The sequence below is a fragment of the Salvia miltiorrhiza genome, chromosome 4 (assembly GCF_028751815.1).
Source record: "Salvia miltiorrhiza cultivar Shanhuang (shh) chromosome 4, IMPLAD_Smil_shh, whole genome shotgun sequence".
NCBI lineage: Eukaryota > Viridiplantae > Streptophyta > Magnoliopsida > Lamiales > Lamiaceae > Salvia > Salvia miltiorrhiza.
The window spans coordinates 32159951-32182202 of NC_080390.1; the positions used below are offsets into that span (position 1 = coordinate 32159951).

At 36.3% G+C, this 22252-nt stretch overlaps 2 protein-coding genes across 5 annotated transcripts; both read right to left on the reverse strand.

Annotated features, from left to right (window-relative positions):
* Positions 1-5504: 5504 nt before the first annotated feature.
* Positions 5505-16562, reverse strand: LOC131019956 (uncharacterized). 4 transcript variants are annotated; one of them, XM_057948583.1, is made up of 25 exons: positions 16345-16562; positions 15080-15646; positions 14874-14998; positions 14657-14751; positions 14214-14423; positions 13484-13574; positions 12919-12970; positions 11631-11696; positions 11244-11395; positions 11000-11070; positions 10698-10898; positions 10532-10570; positions 10299-10403; positions 10117-10206; positions 9870-9945; positions 9139-9235; positions 8988-9057; positions 8742-8918; positions 8546-8668; positions 7566-7649; positions 7157-7341; positions 6879-7017; positions 6739-6798; positions 6130-6201; positions 5505-5927 (listed from the first exon to the last, which is right to left on the reverse strand). In XM_057948583.1, the coding sequence occupies exons 2-25, from the start codon at positions 15631-15633 to the stop codon at positions 5820-5822; spliced, it is 3042 nt and encodes a 1013-aa protein (XP_057804566.1). In that variant the 5' UTR covers positions 15634-15646; positions 16345-16562; the 3' UTR covers positions 5505-5819. The 4 variants fall into 4 exon arrangements, with proteins under 4 accessions (XP_057804566.1, XP_057804565.1, XP_057804568.1 ...); XM_057948582.1 differs by having other exon boundaries at positions 15080-15661; XM_057948585.1 differs by lacking the exon at positions 11631-11696 and having other exon boundaries at positions 16345-16561.
* Positions 16563-17913: 1351 nt separating this feature from the next.
* LOC131023311 (protein ALP1-like) lies at positions 17914-19134 on the reverse strand. Its single transcript, XM_057952856.1, has one exon. It carries the CDS (start codon positions 19132-19134, stop codon positions 17914-17916), a length of 1221 nt encoding a protein of 406 aa, XP_057808839.1.
* Positions 19135-22252: the final 3118 nt, after the last annotated feature.

A 22252-nucleotide genomic window follows, 5' to 3' on the forward strand; every position in this document is an offset into this window, starting at 1 on the left:
ACATCAATGCAAACATTTCTGTTGCTTGAGCTCACCAAAAATCAGTTGAAGTTGTGATGCTTCCCCTGTACGCTGAAAGATAGAGCAAAGAATTGATTTTTATCAGTGCAGCCAGATTCGATAAATTCTTGGAACGAGACCTGCGAAAAGTTCATGTTGAAGTATTATCCCAACCACAAAACTCAAGATGTGAGAACTCAAATCATGAATTTTATTCAAGGGCAGACAAACCATTTCATTAAGCATGGGATAGATATCTAGAGTTGCTTCATGTTTGCATGATTTAATGCAGAGTATTATAAAACACACTCATTTTAATAGGATGGAAGGATGTATGAAAGTGTTTTGTTGTAGCACTCAGCATCATGTTTAGTTAGTTTGGGCTGGACCTTTACTAGGATTGGATTATGATCATTTTATAGTCGCCTGGTCTTTTCATGTAACCGGATAATTAATTCTTATACTCTCTTCACCCCCCAAATAACTTCATAGGAGGGAGGGACATCTGATTTTAAGACAAAGACGAGGTGTTTTCTTACTAACAAACTCATTCCCATACGACTTCGAGACTGCCCTTGATAACCAGAGAGAAAAATCTCGAAATGAATTTTGCAACTCCATAATCATGCAAAAATGTCATTCTGGAAACTAAAAGAACCCTATATATGAAATTTTTTCGAAACATAGTTTTCTTATGGTCATCTAAATCTTGTACCTATAGCACCTCCATTGCAATATAGTTGTAATGTGTTTGAGAATGAAGATTTGATTCGAGAACATTCACTGCAATTTGAAGATGATGGCGGGGTGGAGGGGTTAGGGTTTCATCATGGTTTCATATTGTGCAAACATCACAAACCTATAAAATACAGTATTAAAACAAATGACGAAATCTTATAAGCTAAACTGACGATGTAAGTCATCTCAGAGAAGGACAACAAAATTTAACTAATAAGTAATACACCATTTTGTTGCCCAGCCTCTGTTCCTTTAGGTCACCAAGTAATATTAAAGAGACAAAGAACAGAGCGGACTTCATATACATCTGGAGACAAGACTGAAATTTCCTAGTGCACAACAGTATCAACTTACCATATATTTTGTTGTTGTTATTATTATTATTAGAATAGTTCAACTTATCATATATTACTGGCGTTTACTGCAAGAATAATCAAGTTTTCAACAGTGTTACCACATAAATTTTATCCTATAGTCATTTTCGTCATTCAACTTCAACTAAAACTAATTTATCATAAGCTACTCCCAGTTTCCTTGGCAAGAGATCTTAAATGAGACATCACAATTGGTAGATATTTACACAAACTTCAATTAGAACTAGAAGAAATTAACAGAAAGATCATAAAAAACTAGAAATGTTTAATGCAGTGAGGCATCAAAACTAATAGGTTCCTCCGTAGAGCATATCAACCCAGTTTAAGTCATAATACCAAAATTGAATGAATAGAGCTACTTAAAAAAAAGGGCTCCTTGACCCAAGCTTCTACATGAACATGGCATGATTGACTAGAAACACAAAAAGGTCTAAGAACGTCCGAAGTTGGGTGCTTCCACTCTCTTCTCCCGAAACTTGCACTCAAACAATTTGAGAACCATTAAAAATAAAGTGTAACTTATAATATCCGAAAAGTATATATAAAATACAAAAAAGTGTGAGTTTTAATTTTTTTTAAAAATTTGTATTGTCACATCATTTTATGTGTCCATGTCATCGGGCGAAATTTTACGGGACAAACAAATATTGTTTTATAATGTTGGGTATGATTTTTTTTTAGTGCCTTTACAATGGAACATTCTTAAGAAAATGTTAAATAATGGGACAATAAATGGTATCAACCCTTTTAATTTTATCATCTCAATTTTAATTTGGGCAAAACTAAAATTTGAAAAAAAAAATAAAAAAAATATCAAAGTATGTGTATTTTACAATTTCATAATATATGAAAAGAAAAAATCAAAATTCAACTACTTCATCCGTCCATAAAAAATAGTCCATTTTTTGGGATGTCCATAAAATTAGTCCCTTTCTATTTTTGTAAACTATCTATCACATGGCGGATCATATTCTCTACTCACAATACAATTAATTATCATTATTAACACTACCTTTTAAGTGGATCATTTCTTCACACATAATTAAAAAAATATATATTTTTATTAAAACTCGTGCCGTCTCTTTCTAGGATTATTTTTTATGGATTGAGAGAGTATGATGTATGAATTTATGGTCAATTCATAGCAATAAAAATATCGCAACTAATACAGAGCAATTGTAGCATAAATAGCAAATCGAGTATCGTATCCACATGGACTGATAAACGAAAATACTATGAATATTCCTAATAAATACTACTGCAATATCCAGGCACACACAAAAATATGATGATAAACAAAAAACTAGACTCAAAATAGAACAAATAAAATCAGATAAAAATTCAGAAAATAGAAGACTGATCCTAGGGAATGCAATTTCATCAATTAAATCTACACAATTTACCTATTAATCCTAATTACCAATTTAATCCAGTGCTGATGAGAGATCACATAAATAATCATACACTCTCGCTAGAGCAGTTTATGATAGTTGGTTAGTAGATTCTCTATCTCCGCTAGGTCTCAAGAAAATCTACTAACTCCCAAAAGCACATAAAAATAGATCTCTATGATCTACCTATCTCCGCTGGGTCTCAAGGTTAAAATCATATCACACATTCCTTAATTTGTTAAACAGTTATCTCCGCTGGTTCTCAAAGTGAATAACTAGGCATACGAATTATTGGCCAGATAATCCACAAGAAAAAAAACACCATGAATTGTAAATCTGAAAGGCAAAAAGGTATCAATAAATCAATCACATAAATTCAATCAACTACATACAAACCCTAAAAAAAAAAACATCATAAAAGAAAGTAAAAACATAATTAAAAGAAAAACAATTAAAAAGACTAAAATAAATAAAATCCGGAAAGAATCGTGAATGAACAACTTGAATCTTGAATCTTGCAGAAAATAAATCTAATCTGTGAAAGCTATAAAATTTTATAGCTAAAACTGAAAAATATGAAAAGAGGTAAAGAGAGGTGTCTAATAGGTTAAAAAAAAGGACCTATATATAAGCACATGGGAAAAACACAGTACAAAACTAAAAAATAAAGTAAAAAATACGTTTTTCGCGCAAAAAGGTAAACGAATCTGCGATCGGACCTCAGGAATCGACGATCGCCGTTTTCCGATTGTTGTTTCTTCACTGTTACGCGCGCTTTATTCTTTCGATCAAATCTCCCTCATACGAATGTTGATTTGCAATCTGTTTGCTCTCACGAACTTGTATCGAGATGATCTAGCTACAACTTTCATTAAGACCATATTTTCAAATTCAGCTTTAGTATTTCTATAGATTTCATCAAAATACGAGCATGTATCACATTTCACAAGATAAAGCAATTTAAGCACAAAACAACTATTAAACACTCAATTTCCTATAAAATTAACGTTTTAATAACATTAAAACCCATAGAAAAATGAGTCTTCTCAGGATCCAACGCCAACATCAAGAGTAGATCAATCGCGTAGAATAATCCCCATTGTAATAAGCAATCAAAATAAAATAAAAATAAAGGTGTGATATAAAAGATACAACTACCCAAAATCAACTGAAACTTTAAGAATTTGTAACTATAAGGTTGTGTTTACTTTTATCCCTCTAAATAAAAGTATAATATATGATCAGACAAACACATTATTTTCGGGTCAGTCCATAGGATTTCAAGTTATTTTCACGTCAGACAAACACATTATTTTCCTCTTCGTTCCTTTTATTCATTCTTAATCTCATATTAGGTTTATTTCCCCCTTTCCTCTACTGATCTATAACTTGGGTTTGGCTCACTTATGCATTCATCATTCACCAATATCTTATTTAGTTCATTGAATAATATCACTCAACTTTATTATTTTATTTGAACTTAATCAATTAATATCTTATTTAATTTTTTGAGTAATAACACTTGATTTTATTATTGAACTTAAATTTAATCATCATGCAGGGTTACTACAATAATCCTTTTAAGTTTTTCAATGGTATATTATCACCTTAAACGATTATTGTATCCTAATACAAGTTACCAAATATTATACATGAATTGATGTCATCCAAAATACAGAAAATCATGAGTTCAAACTAACTTTCACCCATTGTAAATTAAAGTGACATAGAAACACACATACACACTTGTAACTTCATCCAAAACAAGGTTACCGACAATCACCGAGATCTATAATTCTTCTTCTTTGATCAGTTAAGAAGAACACATCTCAAATCCTTAATATGTGTTAGTATACCAGCATAAATAAATAACCAAGATAAGTCACTTACTTTTTATGCTCATAATTCATTTATTTCTTATTATGCAACTGAAACGGATAATTCATCCTCAAACTATCTGAACTGTGATATAATATTATTATCCCATAAAAGTTAATCAAATCATATGATTATTTGTGGTCTACATCACATCATATAATCTACTTATATAATGAAATAATTGGAGATACATATATAATTGTAAATGTTTCAAATAAGAGAATCAATAGTACTCCATTCTTCCCATAAATAATGACTCACTTTTTTTTTGTATGTCTCATTGATAATGGCCTATTCCAAAAAAGGAAATCACCTTCTCACACAATAGTTATAGGCTCCACTATTTTCTAGTATCACTTTTATCATTTAATTGCTTTTTTTTTTCTTAATAACTATATCGAGCAGTAATGAACGATCAGACGAGGGGAGTAGTAAACTAGTCACAATATATAGAAACTTAAAATGTCTTGCTTTCGATATATAAATCCAACAATATAAACAAGCAACAACCAAAACATGTACTATAAGTCAAAAGAGGAAAAGAAACAATTTACCCATAAAGCAAGTCATTGCACTATTTAATTTCATACTATCTTACTCCTTCCGTCTATGAAAAAATTTTCTATGAGAAAGTGACATGGATTTTAAGAAAAAATTAAGTGTATTGAGAGTGAAGAAAAAATTGTTATACATTGAAAGTGGTGAAAAAGATTGTAATGATGGAAAAAAATGAAAAGTAAAGGTAAATAGAGTATTATAAGTGGTAAATGAAATCTAAAAATATATAGGAATTTTTTTGTGAATATCATAAAATAGAAAAGTAGAAAGTTATTCATAAACGAGGGGGGTTAGTATTTATCAAGACACGCTTATTTATGATATAAAATCGAGAATGAAAAACAATCTTGATTATCAGAAGTAAAAGTATATGAAATTCCAACAAGTTCATAAACGAACGGGCAAATAGCCTCTGCACAAATTACAATATTATTAAGAAAGAGACGAAGAACAATTCCAACATCAAGAGTAGATCAGTCGGGTAGAATAATCCCCATTGTAATAAGCAATCAAAATAAAATAAAATAAAAACAAAGTGTGGTATAAATGATACGACTACCCAAAATCAACTGAAACTTTAAGAATTTATAACTATAATCATTTATAATTTAGAAAGAGAGAAAAAAAGATTACTAAGTTAGAATTGCTAAAGATACAACGACAAATTAGCCTGTTCCCCTTTCTGCCTCTATGCCTACAATGGGATCTACCACATAAAGTTATGTACCGAAGCTTCTGTCCGCAAAAAGCTCTCTCTCTCTCTCTCTCTCTCTCTCTCTGAGGAGGGCAAAAAGCTATTTTTACCTTAAAGGTACAACTTTTTGCATCTTCTAACTTCCTACGGGGAAAAACGGTTGTCCAGGTCCGGTTGATGGTAGTATCAAAAACCAAATGGCGACTTTTTCCTGCTTCCGCCTTCGCCATATTGTTCATTCCACTTTCGCAACTCATTCATAGTGGCTGCATCGAAGGCAACTGACGGTCCCACCTAAAAAACAGTTATAAAATCCGATATAATATTAGTTCAGATTTCCTTACACCGAGAAGTAAACATAAAGGCTTTGGAAGGAACACTCGTTTTATAAGCTCGTCCCTCTTCTAGAACGATATGAAAAAGCATTCGTTTAGGTACAGTCCTAATAACATTATGAGGGCATCCAAAGCCTTAGCATAACTTGGGTGGATTTTACCTTGGTTTTAGCGTGAGTAAAATCCTCCAACCTGAGCGGTCTTAAAACTGGAACTCCATCAATTTTGCCACCCTGCAAGGAGATCATCATGGATGCTAAGAACAAAGGTATAGTCAAGTTGGAAAGAAACGAAACGTGTATTCTGATATGAGAGCGAATAAAAGACACTTGTGAACCCTACTTATTTTCCTGGAGGACTCATGAGTTCCTGTCTTTATCCTTCAAGAGAACTTTTGAGCAACATTTACAGTGACAGTCATTACATCTATAATCATGCATTTCGTCTCCCCAAGATGCTTGGACCCAATGTTCAATTAAAATGTTCCTAAACCTTCCTACCATTATATCCTTTTATGACGTGAGTAACATTGTAATGACGTCACAGCATGGAAGACCTAAAGCTATAATGTTTTCCATGTGCATGCATAAACAACTGACATAGATAAGGAACCTTATAATAGGATAAGGTAGTTTATAATGCACTATGTTCGCTTTAATGAGTTGATTGTAAAGGGCTTCGTGACTACAACCAACAGACTGAAGGGTTATCAGTTGTCACTGCAATGCAATGTTGAAGCAGAAAAATCATAAGATTTTGTATTTGTTCACCTTGATTTCTTCTTCCAGCAACTCTTGGACAGGTCTGTATGCTGCAGCAATACAGAGGTTCTGTAATATAAAATGCGAAAAGTAGTTAAGAATAAGTAGCAATAAACTCTATTTTGCAAAGTATGAAACTCTGTCATCACCTTTAGGTCGCTCCCGGAATAACCTTCAGTAGAATTTGCAAGTTGTTCCAAGGGAAACCCAGTTTCTAGATTTTCTCGAGCTAGAATTATCTTGAGTATTTTATGACGATTATCAGCATCTGGCAGGTCGACATAAATCCTAATGTCCAGCAAACATATCACATCAGAGTGGCAGTTCATGAATCTTAGACTTCTTAGTTTTTCGTATGAGCAATAGACATGAAACAGATATTTGGTAATTGACATAGAGGAAAATTTTACTCGGTGCAAAAATTTACCTTCTTGGCAAACGACGAATGACAGCATCATCCAGGTCAAATGGCCTATTTGTAGCACCAAGTACAAGGATTCTCTGGCTGTCTTTTGACCTCAAGCCATCCCAAGCTGCCATAAATTCATTACGCATTCTTCTAGTTGCCTCATGCTCAAAAGCACCGCCACGGGCACCAAGTAAGCTGTCAACCTGCACTCAGCACATGGGGAACGATAGTAATGAAGCCAATGCAGGACTGTCTCAGTTGCAAAGATGCACTAATCTGCTGTCAGATTTCATCATTCCAAATATCATTCTTATGAAATTGCACTGAAAGATACTGAATGAAGTAGCATGAGCAAGGTTTCAGTGACTTGAACTATTCGCTTAGCATATAGTCCACAAGGAAGTAAAAAAGACGGAAGAGGTCTCACCTCATCAATGAAAATTATAACAGGAGCCAGCTTGCTGGCAAAGGAGAAAAGCGCTCGAGTAAGTTTTTCAGCATCGCCAAACCACTGCATCAAAAGGCAAGCAAAAACTATTAACCAATATATATGGATTCGCTGGTGGAAGCTTTAAGAATAAACAGATATATGCACTATGTGAGTTCATCACTGTTCTGCTTTTCAAGGTCTTAGGATAAAGGATAATACTGTTTATTACTTGTCATAAAGTTCAAGCATGCATCCTACTTAGTATGATGTTGATTTCCCCCTTTCAGCCATGTTCAAGTACCATCATTCAATTCATGATCTTACTTTAATATCTTGTTCACATATTTTAGTGCTGCAAATTCACATTGTGTACAACACGTGGTTTTAGATGCAACATAATAGACCAGGGATCTAGGTAATCAGAGAATTCTTTTTCTAAGAAACAAAAAAAAATTATTGATTATGATTAAAAAACAGAGTACAATGGAATGAGGAATCCCATAGAATAATAGAGAAAATATACAAGACAATAGTCTGATGTCTAGCCAAGTCAGATAGTGAGACAACCTTTAATTCTTTATGGATTGAAAATTGAGACTCATGAAGCAACTATTAATTTGATCATATTCCCCACCCATTAGGGACTCTACAAAGAAAAGATGGCTGAGAGAGCTCTGCCATTACAAATGCACAAAGAGATGACTGTGATGCTCACTAACAACCATGAGAAGTATTACTTTTCACATTTTCTTGGTGCAGCAAATGGATACCCAAAAAGATAAAATTTAATACGCTGTTAAATTGGTTACAGTTGCAACAATCTTGAACAGATTACTTGCTATTACATCCACTAGAAGTCAAATTAAATTTCAGAGGCGCATGAACCATGCATGAAGACCACAAACAAACTATCTTTCTGACTAAGGAATAACAACGGAGGATAAGTTCAAAAAGCACTTGGATATTATTTCACTTACCTTAGATGTAAGTGTTGAACCAGTAATGCTAATGAAATTTGCACCAGCTTCTGTTGCAAGGGCCTTCGCCAGAAGGGTTTTTCCAGTTCCAGGGGGACCAAAAAGTAATATCCCTTTGCAAGGCTGGAAAAGAACATTTACAACTGTGAAGGGGAAACTGAATTGAAAATCGCAAATATGTGTAACAGTAACCAACCCGCAGCAAATTTCCACTGGAGAAAAGCTCAGGTCTCCGCATAGGCAGAATCACAAGTTCATTTAGTGCCTTCTTCACGTCTTCAAGTGCACCCACATCATCAAATTTCACACCAATCTCTCCGGGAGGAACCACTGCTGAAACAAAGTTGGTCTCGTACTCATCCTTAGCAAGATTCTGCAATAAGTATTGCTTCAATATAATAGAAAAGATGCAAAGTCAATCATGATAAAAGTAAGCAAAAACCTTCAAATTTTGGGACGGCTTCTTCGAAGCTGTTTCCTGCTCCATTAACCTCAAAATTGCAAGTTCAAGGCTACACAAGACAAATTACAGCAATCAACATGATAGGGATAAAAGCTGGTTCTCAGAAAACCACAAGCAGAGGGATAGTTACCTTTCACGAGGAACCTGCAACTGATCCCCCTTGACTGAAGGAAGGAGACATGACGAAAGGTAATGACTTTTGGCCCAGCCCACCACCTTCTCTGCTTCTGAAATTCATTGAAAAGAAAAAGATAACATGCAGCCATAAGAAAATTGAATAGAAGAATAGTAATTTTGATAAGTTTAATCTTCTCCATCATTTTTAACATGAATAATGCACCATCTACCGCACCATGATCTCAAAGGCTTCACTATTCAAAGCAAAAGAAACAAGAATAAACTGAAGTTTGACATATTTTACTATGGGGCTCATGACTCATATGTTACAACACTTCTTGTTGGTATCTGAGTTAATTCATCATTCATGGCGGTTAACGTTGATGTCATCCCATATCATCATTTAGATGAAGCACGCCACTTATTCACAAAGTAAAAGCATCCTACCAATTTTCATCCCAGAGATACTTTACCAGTTAAATAATTCCATAATGCACCAGGACGAGTAGGGCAACAAAAGAATCACTCTACATAAGAAACCTGTCCTTTTCAGACCACTTTTTTTTTTAGAAAATTCCTCAGACCACTTTGATACAAGAGAATTCTAAACATAGATGCTGTAACTAAGACATAAATTCAGAAGAACTGAACAAGATCTTTAGATCAAATCTATTAGCATGCAGGAGTTCTAATTTTAGCATACTAATTTACATTTAAACACAGATCTACAAATAAGTTTCTTACTCTGTTTTGACAATACAACACCATCTGTTTTTAGATGTAACAAGTCTATGCATGATAAGTTGTGTTCCTCAAGAACCTGAAATAAACAGACACAAGCTCTTAATTAAAGAGACAAAAAACAAGCAGCTCTGTTGGCAGAATGGAAACCAAACAAAATAAAGTATGTCAACACGTGACTGCAACGCAACTGCAGTCACAAGTCTGCAACGCAAGAACAGATAAGTCTGCAACGCAATTGCAAATGTACCTTGTGCAATTCGCTCAAGTTGCTTCGTGATATTACTATTTTCTTGTCTTCCTCAATCTGTTTGTTTAAAATCCTCAAGAGATCTTCCTCCTGTGATCATCAAGAAACATCCCGCAATCACTTCCTACCAACATCCAAAATGAAATAAATTTTTAAACGATAATGATATTATAAAGAAGTACCTTCGGCAGATCTAAACACATCACGTTAGCGAATAGCTTATATAAGTCATCCTCTGCAGACCGTTTAGAAGGTCTTAATCCCTCTGCCAGTCTCTTCAAAAGAGGCTGAGAAAGAAACACCAAATATCTGAGATAATATCAAGAATAGTATAGTCCTGTTAAGTCTAATACTGTTAAACAAAGCTTTGGAGAGCAAATGAATATTAAAAAGTTTTAATGCTAGTGAGAGTTACCAACTTAGCAAGACGGCCCAAGTTTGGAAGTATCATTGTCTGTCAAAAACCAAAAGAAAGGTCAAGAGGCTTTTGCCTTGCTGAGCAATAGGAGCAACAAATGATCATGCCCTGCTGAGCATAAGAAGGCACAAGTAGAATCTGTTTATCACAAATTGGAACTTACAAATTTGTCCTTCTCTTTTGAGTTTGATTCTGTTTCCAATTTATTTTGTCCACAAATCAAGACCAGAGGACCTGATAATTTGTCGAACATCTCTTGCATCTTACTAACAAACTCTTTCCGATCCGACTTCGGGACTGCCCTTGACAGCCAGAGAGAAGAATCTGGAAAGTAGACCACAAGTGGCTGTTGCGACTCCAAAATCTGCATTAATCATGCAAAAATGTCATTCCGGAAACTAAAAGAACCCCATATATGAAATTTTTTCGAAACATAGTTTTCTTATGGTCATCTAAATCTTGTACCTCACAAAGCACCTCCATTGCAATATAGCTGTCATGTGTTTGAGAATTAAGATCAGGTTCGAGGACCTTCACTGCAATTTGAAGATGATGAAAGGGGTTTCATCATGGTTTCATATTGTGCAAACATCATAGAAGAGAACTACTACAATATATCATCATACTGAAGGTATTTGAAAGTATATATAAAATACAATAAAACTAGTGTTCTAGGCTCTAACAGTGGCATTCAGTAAGTAATACATACCATTAAGCCAACACACTGAAGGTTTTGCAGTAGCTTCAGCACTTTTTGCTTCCTTTATTTCCTCTGTTCTCTGGCAACTAATACCAAATACAACGGCTACTTGGTCTTCATTCACTTCATAAACCTCTCCTCGTTGACCGCTAGACAAGATCCTGAAAAGATATAGTTTTTTGAAAAATCCACCAAATCAAGGAAAATGAAACTGCAAACGTAGTGGAAACTAGAAACTATCAGCAAAGGCACTGATGAGGAAACAAAAGAATGCATGCCAAACAGCTAGATGAGTACATGTTTCAATTAGCTGTTCCAGAAATTCAACAAACATTCTATTTTAGGACACGAGATTAGTAGCTACTCCACATGCATTTGAACAACTTACCAACCCACCTGCTACGAATAATAGTATAAGCATTTGTTGGACCATCCGATGTTTGTATCTTCCCCAATACAATCCTGTGACGAATTGGATATGTCAATGATAAGGTGCAGACAAGTTGAAAGATTATGGCCAAATGCGCTTTTCTGAGTCTCGTATGTAAATGAGGAACACCCCAACCCCCAACCACTACCCCCACTCTGACAGCCGGAATGAGCAAGAAGAACTATAAAGCTGGAAAGATCCTCAATTCCCAGATTACATTTCTTTATAGTCAGGTTCCCTCTTTCCAGTGACGAATCTTGGATTCTAAAGTATTTGGAAGGTCAAAAGGATATATATGCTATTGGTTTAGCCGAAACTAGCTTTAATCTGACTCTTCAGCATTACAATAATACAGGCTTTTGATAGAGAAATTTTCCCACATTAAAAACTTAATCCAGTATGAAACTGAAGACAGTGGAAAAAATAATCCGAAGCAAGAACATGCACATCATTTGGTACAGCCTAATACAAGAATGTATTATATGTAGTAACTCTATATCCTAAAATTCAAAAGCATGCCTTAATAACTTGAGCTAGAATAACATTAAAATTATTCAACTGGATCCCAGCTGCATCCTCTAATGATTTATTATATCTGACTCTTATAATATGCTCTTCATGATTACTTTTGAAGGAATCGACATTTTTTCTGACCTTTCCTGAACTTGAGGCATACTTCTAAAAGATGGTAATGGGGTCTCAAAGTTTTCTTATAGAGGATTGATTATAGGAAATCAATTGTGGTGGATGGTATTTGTTTTCTTGTCAAGTGCAGCATGGAAGAATTTCTAAGCTTGCTCCTTCAGTTTCTTAGACACTAAAATGAATTCTCTCAATACAACCAATAAAAAGGATGGAAGGATCTACAGAAAACAAGAGGGAGCAATTATAGTGAGCAATACAACCAGTAAAACTTATACAAGAGATGTAATGACAAGGGAAAGTGGATAACAACAAAAACAATAAATTTGTCATATTGAATTTGCAATAATTGATTCTACATGATACATGATGTATAGGGTACCATATTAATAAGGAAATTTGGAATTCAATAAAACAAACTGAAAGAACCGGCCTCAGTGATGAACATCGGAAATGCAACAAAAAAATATCTAAAGTAAATAACACCATTGAAGCACATCCAGCAACAAGTTTCATAAGCAATCAAGTTAACAATGTTCACATTTGTTCACATTCTTGATTGAAAAGGCCAAAAGCTAAGTTTCTTGACAAATATCATGTGAAGACAATTACCTATTGTTTGCTTCAATGGTAGTGGATGGTCCAATGTACTTCACTCGATCCCCTGGTGAAAGAATAATATGATGTATCACAGGAAGAACTGACAGCTTATAACGAGAAGATTGTAATGAAAAAATATGTGAAATAATTTGCAGGCTAAAGTAAAAGACAATCGTATGGAGACTTTCATTACACGATAAAAGAAAAAACTATGATCCCCTTCATCTATAATTCAAGTGATTGAGTTGGCTGCGCATGCCCAAACTTCTATTTGCAGAAATCGCAAAATGGTCTTTAATGATGTAATGTAAGAGAGGAAAGGAGCAGATTAAGAACGAAGAGTAAGAAGAAGAATTACCAAGCTCTTAACAAGAATGAGGCCATCACCTGAATATGCAAGCTCATATGCAATGTCATGGTGTAGAAAGACAAAATGTAGCTAGAAATTTTCTGTTAATTGTGCCCGTGCCCGAGAGATTGTGTACTCAAGTTGGATCTTTCAAGACACCTCCAGCAGTAACATAAATTTGTACAGTTGTGCTTACAATTAATTTGGTAGCACCAAAAGGTATGTTACCTTTCTTTAGTTTATGGCTGGCCATATTAGATGTTTCTGAAGTTTCTGGCTTTGAAGATATGGAGGAGCTTTCAGATTCACCAGAAACACTCTGCAATACAAAGATCACAAACTATTAATACACACACACACACATATATATATATATACTCCCTCCGTCCGCCAAGATTATGTCACAATTACTATATCGGGCGTCCGCTAAGATTATATCACTTTCCTTTTATGGCAATGGTCCCACCATCCTCTTTAATATTTTATCCTTACTAACACTCTTTATTTACAAAAAAACCACTCAAAACTCAATCTCAACCACTCATCTCATAAAGTGGTGGGACCCTTTCTCCACTACATCAAAATCATCACCAATTTTATTAAATCCCGTGCCCAAGCAAATTGCCATAATCTTGGCGGACGGAGGGAGTATAAGTTATAGAGATTCACATCTCCTCATGGAGATCCAAACTACATCTATTACTTATGCGACCTAATTTCCAACAATTTCAGGTGAATGGATGGATTATCCCACTTATTCAATAGCATATAATAGAAATTGAGAAGTTTCTTGATCAGGCACACCATCATTAATGTGTGCTAAATATGAAAGCTGCTTATTAAGTTCTATAGATAATCATCAGGTGAAAACACGGCATTGTTATCTTCTTATTCCCCCCTTTCATTCTCCTTATGAGCCCTAATACAGCTCAATACTTCATAAATAAAAAGGCCTCACCTTCTCAAACTCTTCAATACTGCATGGGAGAAGCTTTCTCAAATTTTCAGCTGAGACATTAATATCAACTTCATCATCACTTCCATCAGTTCTAGCCTCGCCGCTGCTGGTATAATCCTCCTCATTGCTTGCATCGTTTTCATCCTCAACCTCAGACTCTGACGTACACTCGTTCTCCTCGTCTGACTCACTTTCATCTTCGTTGAAATCCTGAAAATCAACCACAAGAGAGCATTGGAGGAATTCCTTTGCAAAGTATGAAAACTTTGTTTTTAGCTGCCAAACCTTATCACTAGTAAAACAGGAGGAGCACACACACACACACACAAAAAAAAGAATCAAAAACGTATGCAAAGGGGAGGGGGTATACATCTATAATACAAGATTCTAGAAATATGATTGGTGGGCCAAAAATATGGAAGGAAATGAAATTACAAACTCACATATGGAGCTAAAATGCTGCTATCAAGGACCAATACTGGTACTTGTAAATCCCGAGCAACTGCTCTCACCAACCTTTCCCGGTATAGCTCCGTACCTTCAAACCAAGTATTATTCTTAGTCATAACAGATAGAAACAAAAGTTGTAACTTGGTTGACATCTTTCCAGGAAGCATATGCTTAAAATGAGAAAAACTGACTAGAGCCTCAAAAATTCACCTGGAATGCTCCGAAGCAGAATTCTCCCACTAGCAGAAGTCAAACGGCCCCCATAGTCTGTAGTCAATTTCTTATGTTTCAGATGGGAGGCTGTGCATTCCACGAGAAGGTTTTTAGTGTGTTCACTGCAAGAACAAGAACTTTAAGTACTACCAAGTAACTATCATATGCAACTAAAACAATATAGAATCAGGGATAGCATGTACGGGATATAGTAAGGGAAATTATCCCATGAGACTGTTATCTTTTCCCATGGAGTAATCCTTCGCAGGAACTCGTTTCTAAATCTTTCTCGTCGAGTTAGAAAGGGGGACTCCTTCTTTTTATTATCCATAGAAATCTTTTCATTTTTAAGCCACTCCCTTTGATCATGCTCCCCAAGGCGAGCATGCGCATCACAATGCCTGGCATTGTCCGCGATATTTTCCTTGGGAATCTTTTCCTTTTCACATTCCACCACATCTTTGTCAGGAACACGCTTATCCTCACTTGCATTCCTTCCATCGCCTTCGGAACTATAAAATCTCAGCGACGAATTTATCCAACCAACATCTGGCCTCGAACTTGATCTTCTACACCATCTCTTGGATGAAAACCCTGATAATGGAGAAGAATTTGACACATATCTCTCGACCAAGCTACTGGCTCTTGCTGCAGTGCTCAGATATTGTCCAGTATAATAACTAGAGCTACAAAAATATTTGCTGCGTTGAACCACATAATTCCATTGGTTTCTATACTTTAGTGTCCTTGCATACATCGGAACTTGTTTGCTGAAAAGCACAGACCTGTTAGACAAGAAGTTCACTAAATCAAAAATACTTATTTCATTAAATTTTAATTTACAGCCCCAGGTGCTTTTTCTTTTGATGAATCATAAATCCATTATTCAATACACCCCTCATTAAAACTATCTATGCCAACTTTGAACTGCAGAAACTAATCTGGAATATGCAGGTAGTTTGTTTGAGCAGGCTAAGTTAGCCAATGTAGAACTGCAATCTCATTATCTCAATATATTGAATGTGTGTGTGTGTGTAAGTACATGCGAATGTGTGTGTGTATGCAAATCCCCGAATAATGTAGATTCCAGCATTCACCATGAGTACATTTCTCCCGAATGCGACTAAAGCAGCAATGCCATTTATAATCCAACAAAAAAACCACACAATAAACATGATCAATAAAGCTGGAACCTTTTCACATTACACTACCAAAAAAAAGGCATAATTAAGTAATAAGTAGCATTCTCGCCCATTTCCAAACATTGCAAGGAACCATCCCCAGAAAAACTTAAATAAAAATCTTAACAAATACCAATAATTTTTTAATTTTCCCACAATTTTCTCACTAATTCAAACGCGATACGAAAGCACAACGAGCTACCAATCAAGAAGAAATTATATATATATATATATATATATGTATACACGCATATCTCGAATTAGGGAAACAGTAACCTTATTATTACCTTTTATGTATACTTGAATTGGGAAAAAAATACCAAGACGGATCAATATATGAAGAATGAATGAATGGGATGAGAAACAGAAGTGCGGGCGCCCGCTAATGAGGGAGGCGATAGAGAAGGTGGGTGCAAGTGCTTGCGCCTTCTGTTTTTATGTTTTCCCAAATACATAAAATAGGGCGATAAGATCTGTTCTTCAGCAGATAAAAATAAGGGTTTCAGTAAATTTTAGGAGTATTACACTAATTTAGGGGCACGCCCCAATGGTAATCTCATTTAAAGGTATTTGGGGGCTAAGCTTATTTTAAAGAGCTTATAAGCTCTTGGAGTTTATAAAATGCTTCAAGAGCTTAGAGCATCCACAATGGTGAGCCAAAGTGGGTGTATAATTATGGTCCCCACTTCTATTGCACCCACTCTCCACAATGGGAGAGCCCACCCTTGCTCTCTAAATTTAATTTTTATTTTCTATTTACTGTTATTCTTGTTTTTAATTAAAAAATCGACAACTTTTAAATTTAATAACTTAAATTTCATTAATATTAAAAACCTAAACATTACAAATTTAAAAAAATGAAAAATATTACTCCCTCCGTCCCAATAAAAGTGGCCACTTTTATTTGGGCACGGAGATTAAGAAACTTATTGTTATGAGTTAATTGAGTGTGGTCCACCAAGTTTAATGAGATAATTACTTCCTCCATCTGACTTCTTCTCCTTCTCACTGCACCGTCAGACGATGGCGACGGTGGCCGGCGACCACCGATCTGCCAACAACCACCACAAACCAACTCTCCGTCGCCGGCGACCACCGATCTGCCAACAACCACCACAAACCTCTCTTTGAATTGAATCAACATCCCTCTTACACTTCCCCAAACCAGAACAAAAAAACGAAAATAAAAAGGAATCTGCCGGCTCCCAAACCACCACCACCCTTAGATTCAGGAGCACCGGCCACCGCTCCTTCACCTTCACAGGCGAGCGTCGGCTCCCATCAAAAGCCCTAGCCCCCAAATCGGCCGCGGCGGCAAAGAGCGAACCCGCGCCGCCCTCGCGGCCCTCCGATTCGAGGAAAACCCAGAACGAGCGGCGGTGACATCAACGATCTACGCCTCGCCGCCATCAACCACGCCACCTCAGATCTAGGCAGCGGCGGCCACGGGGTGGCGAGAGGAAGAAAGTAGAGGCGATGGACAGGGAGTTCAGGGGTGGGGCAAGAGTGAGAGAGCAGAGGCCAGGGTGAGGAGGTCGGGGGCGGTGACCGACGCCAGCGCTGGTGTCGTCTGATACTCGCCGGAGAAGAAGGGGGGGGGAGGGGAGGTCCGCCGCGGTGAGGTAGAGAGAGAGGAGTGAGACGAAATGATTACTCCAGACTTAACTTAATAGTGCTGATAGGTTAAATTAAAGAAGGATTAAGACTTAAGTTAATGGACTTAATTAAGCCAAATAATTACCTTATTTGGAAAGTGGCCACTTTTAATGGGACACCCAAAAAGGAAATGTGGCCACTTTTATTGGGACGGAGGGAGTAAAATATTACATTATTTTTGAAATAATTAAATCTACGAGCTATTGGTCGACGGGACCAAAGCGTGCCCATATATGATCGACTAAATCATCACGGAGACGAGCGTGCAGTCGACTATCCTTCAAACTTGCACTCTGGGCCATATAGGCGGCGAATTCCGGTGGTGCTTCGGAATTGAACTGTGTCTGAGGAAGGGAACTTGATCCCTCACCGCCGTCTCCATCAAAAGTTGCACCGGTTTCTCTTTCATCATCGATTATCATATTGTGCAATATGATGCACGTAAACATGATAGCGCTCATGTGCTCCTGCTTCCATAGACGAGACGAACCTTTGATAATACCCCAACGAGCCTGAAGAACACCGAAAGCTCGTTCCACATCATTCCTTACAGCTTCTTGCATCAACTTAAACATCCGCTTTTTCTCATCGTTTGGAAACTGGAAGCTTTTGATGAACACCGGCCAATCAGGATAGATGTCGTCAGTTAAGTAGTAGCCTCTAGTGTGGTGAGCATTGTTGGCGACGAAGTGCACCGCCGCTTCAGTGCCCGATAAAACGTCATTGAACAGCGTGGACTGGTGGAGTACGTTGATGTCGTTGTTTGAGCCAGCGACTCTGAAGAAGGCGTGCCAGATCCACAAATCTTGTGAAGCAACGGCCTCTAGTATAATTGTTGGCTCGCCTTGATCCCCTATAGTGTACGCGCCGTGCCAAGCCACGGGGCAATTCTTCCATCCCCAATGCATGCAGTCTAGGCTCCCCAACATTCCCGGGAATCCATGTTTGGCTTCGTGCATTGCAGTGAGTCGTTGAACATCGACAGTTGTTGGCCTCCTCAAATAAGTGCCGCTAAAAATACGAATAATGGCTTTACAAAATTTCTTCAGGCACGTCAACCCTGTCGTCTCTCCTATACAGAGGTATTCATCACAACAATCAGCAGCAGTGCCGTACGCCAATTGTCGAATTGCGGCCGTGCACTTCTGGATCGGAGAGAAGTCGAAGCGGCCACAAGCATCGGGACGTTGTTGAAAGTAAGGATCGACTTCTAGCGCATTCACAATGCGTAGAAATAATGACCGGCTAATGCGAAAACGACGTCGGAAGAATTGTGGCCCATAAACGGGATCACGAGCAAAATAATCACGATGGAGGCGCTCGGCTCCACCTTCACGACCACGGACAACAACTCTCCGCTTCTTCTTCGGTAACGGAGGAGGCTCGAAACGATAAGAACTCGCCACTTGCATGAAATTCATAGCACATCTCATAAAAAATAAATCGGGATGTAGAGTAGGGCCGGGAAAAGGAGGAAGTTGTGCAGGATCGACATGAATTTCTTCGATTGATGAAGAATTTGAGGAAGAATGATTTGAAGAATTAGTGGATGATGACATTTTTTTGAAGAAAAAAGGGGAAGGAAAAAAGTGAATTGAGTAGGATATATGAATGAAGAATGAATTGGGGTTGGGGTATATATAGATGAATATTGAATTAAAAAATAAATAAAGGGAAAACAGCAGTTGAGCAACGGCTGTCCCCCAATGGCTCTCAAATTTTTCATTTTGCAATTTTCTTTTTTTTTTCTTTTATTTTACAGGCTTGAAGACACGCGCGCGGCCTTGCACCCAGAGCGCCACAGTGCTTCGCCTTATTGCACCGCCGGTGCGGCATTGGGGAGAGGTGCAATAAATGGGGGCTCGCACCGGCTATTGAGCCCCCATTGTGGGTGCTCTTATAAGATGTAATTTTTAAGAGCTTATAAGTTGTCAAAGTGTTTGGATAATTGAGCTTATAAGCTAAAGAGAGAATTTTTTTACTAGAGAGAGAAAATATTTTTTTAGAGAGAGAAAATCAAATAAAATGAACTTGAATAATATATGATGAAAATAATAAAATTATAGTTGAAAAATATTTGTAAAATGATTGTTGCATATGAGATTATAAAAAATAAGTTGGGGTAGAAGAACTTATTTTTTGGGGAGCTTATTTTGCCAAACATTTTGAATGAGTTTATAAGCTCCTAAACAGCTTATCAGCTGTTTTGAGGAGCTTATAAGCTCAGCCAAACACCCTCTTAGTCATTTTACTTTCTTATTGAGGAGTCGGTCAGTAATATCATTATTTTTATTTTTATTTTAATAAATGAAACTTATATTTTGGCTCAAAACTGAAATCTTTTATCTTAGCATTATTGATCATACTAAGCGCCCATTTGGTAGCTCTGAAAATAGCAAATAGATTAATAATCTTTAGCCCATATACTTAGTAGCCATGATTCAAAGTTATGCCAAAGCCCGACGCTAAATCACTATTGATGCTAGCGTGTGGAACCGGCCAACACCCCAAATAATTAATCCAATTTTCTAAAATACTTGCATTAAATTTATGAGTTACTCATTTACCCTCACGATTCATAATAAACAGAGGGTCAAATGCGTAATATCCTATATTAATCTAACATTGAAGAATGCCTACCAAACAAGTTATCAACTTATCCCAAGCTCATGTATGTCGTACCAAACACCAAGTAAAAATATTAATCTCATGAAATTCTAGACTAATTAGCTTGACTTTATTTATCCCATCATATTTGTTCGAGCCTACGAAACGAGCGCTAAATATTAAATTAACACATGCACACCTGTAATTTGAGTATTGATATTATGTTTTGTAATTAATATAAAATATACATTGTATTTTTCAATCATGCAGCCATATTGTTTATGGATATACTTAACTTTCACATAAATACATCGAATTTGAAAAAAAATTGATTTTTGATCTGAACTTTTAAAAGTATAAGAGATACACTACCTTACGATTGTAATAATTTTAACACAAATTCGATTTTTTCCCGAATTGAACTGATATAGTACGTCGGGATGTTGATTGTGAATAAATCGGACGTTTAATTACAAAAAATGTTATCGTGAACACATAATCTTAACGTCATCGTTTCTTTAAAAATATAATGTTTTTCTTTGTTCAAATTGGACAGATATCAAGCCGAGATGTTGACATTGAGGTCAATTGCTAATCTCGTATGACACTATTATTGTTGCCCAATATAGGAGGTGTGAATTTTTTTCTATTTGCTGCTAAGGTCATTCGAAATATGAAAAGTTTTGAGTTAGGTTTGGGTTTAATTCATATCGTTAATTTTGAAATTGATTTTAGAGTTAATTCATTCAAAATTCAGAGTGAATTCATCCAAATCAACTTTAATTTGCCAGAAATAAAATTCGTGTTAAAATTACTCTAATCGTTAAGTTGGTGTATCTTTTGACACTTTTTAAAATTCGTGTTAAAAACTAGAATTTGTCCAAAATTATGTGTTTATGCGTCAATGACCATTTTTATTACATCCTTTGTCCCACAAGAAAGCATCACTTGTGAATGATACGAGTTATAAGACAAGGTTGTAGATAATGTGTTGAATGAAAATGAGTGGTTGTGGTTGAATTGATTATGGGTTATGTAGAAATAGATATGGCAATGGATATTGGACCCGGCCCAGATCCGTGGATCCAGATCCGTTTTTCAGGTCCGGATCTCAACTTTTTGGGCCCGACGAATCTAGGCCGGATCTGATCTCAATTTATAAAACTGATATGGATTTGGATCTGAAAATTTTAGATCTGAATCCGATCCAGATCTGACCCGTGGACCCATTTTTTAAATATATATTATTTATATTTTATATTTATTTTATTAATAATATTAAATATATTAAAATTTTAAAACAATACACAAATTCTATTCTTTGAAAAGTGATTTAGAAATTAAAACTTAGAAACCCTAGTTTCTCCAACATTTGAGTTTGCCTCCCTCCCTGCCCATCCCATCTGACCATCTCCTTTTCGTAATAGTTCGTCGGCGGCTGCCCATCATGCTTCTCCATCTCCATCCTTCTCGTCGGCCGGCGCCAACGTTGCGAGTTCAGCGGCTTCACCATTCGCCGCTAATTCCACGTGGCCAGCATTAGTTATTCACTCATAACTCAATCTTCAGTGAGATCTTCGTCCATTTAATACATCAGTATTTGACTTTGGTCTTTTCACATGCTGTCTTCAGTCGAGCTTCAGGACAACAGTCTAACTAGATAACATGAACTCTAACACTTGAGTTCGAAAGGTTATAGTCTATTACAAAGAAAATCTAAGAGTTTTGGTATCATCAAAACTAGGGCTATGATATTTCATTAATTTCCTAACAATAGTGATGTTATGAAGACATATGATGATGCCAAGAGTTCTTTGAAAGCTCTGTTCGATTCCACAGATGGAAGAGTTGCACTATCCACTGACATGTGGACTGCTTCCAGAAAAAGGGATACATGGCTATTTCCTCACACTTGATTGATCAACAATGGAG